Below are 10,018 nucleotides of genomic sequence, written 5' to 3' on the forward strand. Positions count from 1 at the left end.
CTCAGTGTCACTGCTCGACAGAGGCACAGCAAAATAATGGGTATAGTTCCCCATACTTAAGGGGTGGCGTAAGCCACAAAACGATGGGCTAGGCTTGTAAATGCCCTCGGGCAGATAGCCTAGTATGAACCTATGAACCTATGAACCTATGAACATGAAAGTTCATCTCTGACATTAGAAAATTCATTAAGCAGTGGACTGCTCTTCACTTCTATTACTTCCTGAATGTGTTGAATGGGTTTCCGTTGAAAGTCACTGGTTGAAGGTAAATTGAATGAAAGACTCATGTTTAAGCAAACCTTGTCAACAACAATGAAAATGTCACAAACGAAGTAAGTTTGGTATCAAAAATCTGGTGTCAGTGAATAATAGCAAGCAAAAAAAAACAAATATCCCAGAACCATGAGTCTAAAATATAAGACTGTTTTATTTGCCACTTAAAAACTTTCACAGTTACTCACTGCTTCTTCAGGCTTCAAGTAACACAGTAACAAAGTAAGATGTAAATGCACTTATATATAGGTGTGTAACTCCTTTCAATTAAACAATCAATCAAGCAAGCACTTCTTAAAAGTGATAGTATACAAATCTTAAAAATTGAACTCTTAACACAATACAACAAATCAAAAATATAACAAATCAAAAATATGATTTAAAACATAATTTAAAACAGTTCAAACAACTCTACTGTTAAGTCAATATTAAAATGTTGAAGTACACTGAGAAAAGCATTGTGTATCCTTTCACAAACACAATGTTTCACTTGAATGCTTTTGGTAACTGCAATTTTAAGGACATTGTATACATAGCAAAATGTACCCAATGCTTAGCATTTTATATAGGGAAAATACATCAGAGGTTTAAGAATAGAATTTGCAGTCAGCTATCACATTACGAAGACAAGTAGGAACAAACTCATTATATAAACATATATGTGCTACAAATGCAACACATACTTTTACGTTTTTAATATTAGAGATCTTTCCTTCTTATATTAGAGGGGTAACAACAGAAACATCACAGAAAGATGTGAGAACAAATGGATACTTATATTCAGGGCTCAGTACCTCCCCAAGATTAAATGATATATACACACTGAAACCTGAATTGTTATATCTACAGAATAAGATTTGAACTGTTTTAAGTCATATTTTTGATTTGTTGTATTGTGCTAGAGTCCTTTAAGATATGTGTGCTATCACTTTTAGAAACTGCTTGCCTGATTGTTTAATTGAAGGGAGTTACACACTAGTATATAAGTGCATTTACATCTTACTTTGTTACTCTGTTACTTGAAGCCTGAAGAAGCAGGGAGTAACTGAAAATTTTTAACTACGTAATAAAACAGGCTTATATTTTAGACTCGTGGTTCTGGGATATTCAGTTTTATTTGCCTACATTGTTCTTTAACATTTGAAATTCTAACTAGTGTGTTCTTTGTGGTAACACTTTATTAAAATCTAATGATTTGGCCATATTTTGTTCTTCTCTTTTCTAACTTTTCACTGAAAATAAGTTTACAATCCAAAATTATGTTTTCTATACTTACTGTACACACTTCCCCGCACTAAGCTAAAAATTGACCTATATCAAATGCAATAATAACAAATCAAAAGCCCAATATAATTAGACTTCCTTAAGCTAGTATGCTAAAACATTTGCCAGGGAAATATACATCTCCCCCATGCTGATTTGATGAAGGGATATCTGCATATTTCTTTTTGCACCTTCATTTACCATGTTAACAAGCCTAATGTCTAATGCATCTAGACATGTAAAGTGTTAGTTACAGGCTTCTCAAGAGATATTTCACTTAGGCATATAAAGATGTAGCAATTCAGGCAGCTCTGGGTGTATTTTTTTTTAATTTTCCTAACATAATTCAACATAATTTATTAACTGAAATTGACAGTTGGGCTGCCTCATTATAAATAATTTGTTTTCAGTACACAACTGAAAAATGCTGGAAAATACTCCCCCTATATATTAGACAGTTAGATACTTTGTGTGACGCCCCACCACTGGCCCAGTAATCAAGCAGCCTCAATCCTCACCACTGGCAACAGTGGGGGACATACATTAGGAGGATGACAGGTACACACACAGTATTTCCAAATGCAGCTTTGTGCATCAAGTGCAATTTCCCTTAAGAGCACACAGAGACCACAGGCAGTCTGGGGCTGGTTTCTCCCTCTTTCTCCAGACTCCCAATAAGACTCCTCAATGGCACAGCTATACAGTCAAGATCTCAGCCAAGTGGCCAAGCCAAGACCTCCAACACTCTCTCTGTCCAATCAGTGCTTTGTGTCCCTGCCCAACTAGCTGGCACACACACACTTGGAGATTTATTTTACACACACACCTGGGAAAGGCTGACACAGGTTTACTAGCTATGACCCCTTCTGCCCAGACTATAAGGTAGTTATTACTGCCAACAGCCAGCTCCTTATCAGCTACTTTAAGGCCCTTAACAAAGGGTGTCCAATAATACTGCACAATTTTACTATCAATACAAATAGCAGTTTGACCAAGAGACTTCTTAAATTAATATCTCAGATATTACTGCTGGGATAGCTTGCAGAATTACATAATTTATTGTCATTTGACTCTATCCCAGGTAAAACCCCCACAGCTGAAAGCCAGCAATATTTAGCATCTACCTGTGAAAATACATACACAAAGACTTTTCCTCAGATCTTTGAAGATCCTGGAAGTCATAAAACAATAAAACACTTACAAGACAATATAGAAAACTTTTCAGCAAAGACATTGTGTCTGTTCCTGCACTGAAGCTGAAAGGCAACATATTTTTTATGGCCCAGGCATAAGTAATTTAATTTCAGCTATTTTTGTGAAGTTTTGCAAGTTAACCTTCTGTATTCCAGTTTCCATCTGTTAAATATATATACATTTAAACAGTTAGAATAGTGTATGTACATTTCTGTTCTTTTCTAGTAGGGTACACTGTGGTTACATTTTAAGCTCAGTACTTTACAAACCCTTTTCAACATACCTGTCTCTACAAACCATCTTACATGACATACAGCTCTAATACTTTTGTAACTCAAGCATCTTATCTGAATCATGTTAATATTCACAAATGGCATATAATTATTTTCAAAATTCCAGCTAGCTGTGCTGGTAGTACCTCCTTTGTCACACTTTAATACTTTTAAACATAAGCTAGATTCATGGCTTGTTTGATAAAGTCTTTAGTGATCCGAATTGATAGACTAGGAATTCTAATGACCTTCAGAGATCCACAGCTCCTACACAGCATTGTAGTGTTGTAATAACCAACAGGATGTCCAAATATATGGAAATATAAACCTTCAGCCTTATTAAATTGTTTAGCTTCTCTCCCTACCAGTAAGGAATTAACAGTATGGTAGATAAGAACAAGTCAAAAATACCTCTTCCTTAGTCTGCTTTAATATGCATTTCCCAGTTTTAAATTCTCAAAATGCAGTTCAGTCATCGGGTGTTTGTTTTCATGTTTGGAAGAGACAGATGGCTGGATAGAATTAATCTGGTTAACAAACTAAAAAAAATTAATAAATAAGTTAGCTGCTGTTTACAGAAACATCACCACTGTTAACTTAAAGTTTGACAGGCAAACATCTCTAGCTTTAATGGGTTGTCATTGTTGCCAGATAAATTAATGAGGCAGAGTTGACACGTACTTATGTTCATGTGTTTTACACACTGCCATAGATATTATTTATCTCTGCCATTCAAATGGAAAGTAGACAAACTGTAACACTGAATAATTTACTCTTGGCACTATGTGTTTAGTCTTACTGTCCCAAAGTTCAGTTCCAATAATGGGCTTTCTTACCTTCCAGTCACAGTTTTTGTTTAGTGTAGAAAACCTAGCTTCTCAGAGCATTTGTGTTTATCACTAAAACACTTGTTCCTTACTGCAAATTCCCTGACAATTCATTTAGCCAGTATGTACTGCCATAAAACACTGGAATTTCCAAACTCTGAATATGAACCACCTTAATTTTTCTACCTTCACTTCATATCTCCTGCTTCCTCATGCTGTTTTGTATTTTGTGTGGATAGCTGTTTCAATGTGATGATCACTTCAGTATTGTAATCTCATCCTACTACACATTTTTATCTCACACTGGTAAAACCAACTCCACCTTATTCTGTACCTTTCACTTTACCACTTCTAAACTTCAATATTCAAGCAATTCCATCCACATTGTAAGGCTGCTGGAAAAAACCTCCACCTCTTCAGAGTAACTCTCATAGATGTATATGTAAATACTAGACTAGCTGCCCTTGTGGGCCATTTTAAGCTTAGCCAATATCACTTTTGTGCTCAAAATAACCTATCCCATTTGGTTATAGATTGGCCCTACCCATTCCATGGTTGATAATTATATAGTACCCTTAATGAAAAACAAAATTAGATCATACCGTAGGTAATTTGAGGGGATCCATGCATGGGATAAAGCATTTAGAATCTGCGTCTGTCCATTAGTAAAGGGCGCAATTCTGGGGTAAATGTTCTGTTTTGCATTTGAATATGGAGAGGGATGAACTTTGTATAATGTGGATGGGGAGTCTGTTCCACAGCAGCGGTATCCTCTGCGAGATATACCTGTCCCTCCAAACTATTCTGTTGATGTTGCAGAACAGGTGTAGATCCCTAGACCAAGCATTTCTGATGCCATTTGACTTGCTGATGTGCAGTAAATCCATCAGTAATGGGTTGGACGATGGCTTGTATGCCAGACACAAGTCACCTCTTAGCAGTCTTAGGATACTAAGTATAGCGATAGGGCTTTGAGTCGGTCGATATAAGACTATCTAACAAAGAAATTTAAAAATGAGATAAAAAGAAGCTGTATCTCATTGTGTCAATTTAAAAAAAAAAACAAAAAAGACGTGGACTGTAGACTTTATTCACACCAGTGTGGTAAGCATATCAAAAATGAAAGTGTGTGGAAGTCTTAAAGACATAGCTGCAGTTTGGTTGTTGTGTGATAATCACTAGCTTAGCTGCACTGCCAAACATGAGGCCAGAATTTGAATATGCACCTAGGTATGATACAATAAACACTTAAAGTACCTTAATGTGCTTTTAAAATGTATTGTAAATAAATTATTGCTACATTTTGCTTTTTTTGTAAATTTATATTTTGAGTGTTTAAAAAAAGGTGATTGTGTGTTTATATTTATTGAAAACATGCTCATCGTATGAGTCTTTAAGGGAAATTAGTTAACTATTATTAAATTTCCTGAGTTAATCTATTTTAGAAATGCAAGCAAATGGAATAAATGGCAGAAGCAGAAGAGCTAAAGTTTTCTTTCTAGTCTCTTCAATATGTATTTAATGTTTGCACTGATATTTTATTAATGAACATTAACAACTGCACTTGTTTCAGGATGTGTGCCAAAGCCAATGTGCATATTATATTTTAACATCTTGAGCTGCTGAAAAAGTAGTATTTGCATTTGGCATGGTCAGTATGTTGTGGGCATAAAATGTTCAATATCTTAGCAGAATTCACAAGTCCCTTTATCTATTAAGATGTGAATTACATGTCCTTATTGCATCATGTCATAAAAGAACATAGTATTTCCATCATTGTTCTGTTCATTTTTCAATATAAAATTACATTACATCATTGGGGGGGGGGGGGGGTTATACCTTCCTGTTACTGATTCAAATAAGGGAGACAATGTCTAGCATAGCTCTCACCCTCTTAGTGCAAGAAATCTGGGCAAAGCCCAACAAAATGGGGGTGGGGTGGAGGCAAAGGCCCCAAACTAGGGACATATTTTAAATATTGCTCTTATACATTTAGAAAGTTGCTAGAGTAACAGACTTCGTTTTAACATACATTTTCTGAAGGATTTGAAGTCTGAAACTCAAATGTATGCCATTATTTAGTGACTTAATTCCTCAGATAAACCCAATGATTTGCCAGAAAGCCGCACATTTTATGAGGAACAGGGCAAAAATTATGAGCCAAAAATCCGGACATTCTGCGAAAATTTGGACAGTTGAGACTTGAGATGTATGGAGTCAAGTCATGAGTTCTTGCCCAGTAAATGCAGTTTCTTAAGTTGTCAGGTAATGCGATATAGTTAGCATTTTCCAGTTTGGATCAGAAATCTCCATTCACGTGACTGGATGTTTCTTTCTTACAGGGATACTCAAGTTATGACATAAGGTCAGCCAATGCCCTTCATGAATATCGATCTTAGGACATCTTACACAGATCACCTTAATATCCTTTTCCCCGTGATGTTTTATATCTTTCTTCTCAGTTCACGAGACAAGTAGGACTGGTCCGGGACTGGCTTACAACAGCTGGCTCTAGTGACGAAACTGCCGACCAGTTATTTAAACAGAGACCACATCCTCATCCTTTGTCAGACCAACAGAATGACGGGAGGTACACCAGCAGAATGAATAAGTAGATGGAAGAGAAAAATGAATGAAAACTCTAGCCGTATTCCAGGACAGGCACGTGAACGTTGTAGAATACGAGACGTCGTCACATATACAACTTGGGGGGGGGGGGGGGGGGGCATATGTCACGCAGCACAACAAATACACAATAGGGGGTTATTGTTCTTTACAGAACATTATTTCACAACAGCATTGACATATCAGACGCGTCTGTATGATTCAAATATGAGGGCAATTCCTCAAACAGCAGCAGCAACCACAAAATAGTGTGCAGTAAATACAGCACATGATGCATATTCTAAAAAAACATACCTTCCTGCACTTGTACACTGGTTAATAAAGGGAAAGAAGACAGACACAGCGCGCAACGCCTACCTTTCAGAAAGCCCTTCGGCAATTTTATTTCTTTTCAGTTTTCTAATCCTGTTAGCGTCCACATAGCGCTTCTTCATTGTATTTTTTTTCTCCGAAATCCTGGCTTCGCTCTTTCCCCAAATTAGAAACACTGCAGCTGTCAGGGGAGGGGATTAGATGTCATTTCGCCCTCGATTTCCTTCCATGGTGTGCCCAGTGTTGTGGCAAACAAAAAGCTTTACAGTAGGCTCTTCCACTTGGGTTCAGACAGCCATAAATATCCACTTTAGGTGGTGTATACCCACTGCGTAGCTCAAGAAACGAATTTCCACGGTGAGCGAAACCTATGACATCACTGCATAAATGCGTTTAATCAAGCACTGCTTTAACCACCCAATTTCAGTCATAGAAAAAAAATCACTATGGCCCCGCCTTCAGCTACTACTGAAGGAAAAGTCGGTTCGTTTAGAACTGGGATCTTGTATAAACTAATACCAAAAGACTTAGAGGAACGTCTGACCCATGTTGGTTAGAAGTGCACCAGCTATCGTACATGTACAGTCATGCACATAACTGAGCGTACAATAAAATTAGTCTGTCATTGTCGGCAGATGAACACACAGCAGGATACCGTGCAAAATGCAAAAAAAAAAATTGCAAGTTGTCCAAAGTCAGTGTATCCAAATAAAGCTAAGCCCCTTACGGCTAATAAAGCCATCGGACGCACTTTTAAATATTATTGTAGTGATTGCCACGAACTCTCGGAATTGCGGTGCATCGCTCAAACGGCAAAAATACCTTGTTGAGAACGCCTATGCTTCTAAGCATCACTGTGCTCAATTGCCATTGATTTTGCAGAATTTTGTCTTCATAACTCTCAACTGTCCAACTTTTGCATGATTTCCAGATTTTTGCCTCATATCATATTTAAGCTGTTCCTCATAACATTTCTGATTTTCTGGCAAACCATTTAAGATTGAATTATTAAATAACGACAGAGATTCGAGTTTCAGACTTCATATCGTTCAAAAACTGCGGGCTGGCACAGCACCTTTTATTTTAGCAACTTTTAGAAATAGGGTTGCCACCTTTCTACTGTGCCATTTCCTGACAAACAAGCCCCGCCCCATGCACACTCAAGCCACACCCATTCCTTTTAATAGCCACTCCCCTTTACTCTAGCACCCTTCAGCATAAGTCTTTAATATCACATACAGTTACCAATAAGTAGAAAAATGTGCAACGAGTCAAAAGTAAATACCTAGAAAACACAGATAAAAGGTAAACAGTTGTGATGACAAACTAGACAAAAAAGCTACATTTAAGCCTCACTATACTACGAAGACTGTACACCCTAGAAAGACACCCTAGGAAGAAACACAGGTCAAGGTAAACATCACGGTGATGATAGACTAGAAAAGACAGTTCTACAGTCCAAGCATCCTATACAAATCATGTAATCATATATTCACTGTAACATCAAATGAGCTAAGCTTTGGTATAGACGGTATACCCTAGAAAACACAGATAAAAGGTAAACAGTTGTGATGACAAACTAGACAAAAAAGCTAGATTTAAGCCTCACTATACTACGAAGACTGTACACCCTAGAAAGACACCCTAGGAAGAAACACAGGTCAAGGTAAACATCACGGTGATGACAGACCAGAAAGACAGATCTACAGTCCAAGCATCTTATACAAATCATGAAGTCATTATATATTCACTGCAACCAAGTCCAAAACCAGATTAGAAACTGTTCTAGTTAATCACCACATGTTGAACATCTAGATAGTCACATCTTGTCACCATCAATGAATGAGATAGTGCCAGCACAGCTAGTGAATTAATATAAATTTAATATTTAAAAAATTCACTAGCAGCTGTGCTGGAAATATTTCATTCCCCTTATCACACTAATCTTTGAAAATCTACCTTAATTCCAAAAAATTAATGCATTAAAAAAAATCCACTTACCTCCAGAAAAATCAGCAGCAGGGCTACTAAAACAAGCTCTCAGCAGCAGAAGAGAACAGGCAGCTAAAGGGGCAGCAAGCAGGGGAACACACCACCACCCAGTCCACAGCACTTCTCCTCCAGCCAGGGCAAGACTCCAGCAAGCAAGGCAAGCAGCAGGGCTAAGGCAATCCTTCCAGGCAGCAGGGCTTCCAGGCAGGGCTTCCAGGCAGCAGGCAGGGCTTCCAGGCAGCAGGCAGGGCTTCCAGGCAGCAGGCAATCCACTGAAGACGACGTCCGACGGTCCAAGCAAGAATTTCAGATCTTAAAGCAGCACCCAAAAGTAAAAGGTAAAAACTTAAGCTGAAGCGCCGCTTTATATTCATAAATTTTCGCGGGCTTTGCAGGGCTTTGACGACTAACTCTACGTGTTGATTGGCTGCTTGCTGCACGAGCCTCGTCTGCAGCAAGCAGCCAATCAACGAGAGTCCAAGACGGGAATGTTTTTTTTTTTTTTTAATACACGCTGACGAGACTGACGTCGCTATTTCCGGACTCCGAGTGCAAGAACTACTGATTTCCGGGCACTCCGGAAAAAAAACGGAGGGGTGGCAACGCTATTTAGAAAAACAATATTTAAAATGTGTCCCCGTTTTGGGCCTTTGTCCCACATTATTTTTGGCCATGTCCAGATTTCTCGTGCTAAGTTGAGAGGTATACTTACATGCAGATATTTCAAGCACGGTAATGCCCTTCTAGCTTGCCAATATAGCAAACACTTGTTCCCATAATGTGTCCAGGCAGTTCTTAAAAATATCTAAACTAGTACTTACTATAATGTAATTTGGTAGTCTGTTCCATACATCAGCTACCCTGTCAGAGAACCAGTTATAAACTTCTCATTCCTGTAGCCGCGGTTGTGCAACGGTAGCGTTGTTGCCTCAGCAAGAAGTTCTCCCATTTGATTCTTGGCTGGAGCCCCTTCTGTGTGGAGTCTGCATATCCTCCCTGCGGTCAAGTGGCGTTCGAAAGACATGCGTAGAATGGGCGTGCCTTCGCTGAAGGTTGGACGTCGAGTTGGCACCTTGGCACCCATAAAAAATCTACTGCCAAACATTAGCGGACCGGAGTTCCACTGTGGCGACCCCTAACTGGGAAAGGCCGAAAGAAGAATAACATTCCTATAGAATCTTCTACATAGGTTGTCTGATGATTCTCTAGTACTTCTTGATAACCCCAAACATTCCCAGAGATAGATGTCTCTAAATGCCC

The 10,018-nt window shown here is 38.3% G+C and overlaps 1 protein-coding gene across 1 annotated transcript in view; it reads right to left on the reverse strand.

Annotated features, from left to right (window-relative positions):
• The window catches only part of LOC122794350 (macoilin-like), a 990,560-nt gene extending 982,983 nt beyond the window's left edge, over positions 1–7,577 (reverse strand). Inside the window, exon 1 of the mRNA XM_044062667.1 lies at positions 6,812–7,577. Within this exon, the coding sequence (XP_043918602.1) occupies positions 6,812–6,888 (77 nt within the window). The 5' untranslated portion in view covers positions 6,889–7,577. The remainder of the gene's footprint in view (positions 1–6,811) is intronic.
• Positions 7,578–10,018: the final 2,441 nt, after the last annotated feature.

The sequence above is a fragment of the Protopterus annectens genome, chromosome 2.part1 (assembly GCF_019279795.1).
Source record: "Protopterus annectens isolate FY-2018-M chromosome 2.part1, PAN1.0, whole genome shotgun sequence".
Taxonomy (NCBI): Eukaryota; Metazoa; Chordata; order Ceratodontiformes; family Protopteridae; genus Protopterus; species Protopterus annectens.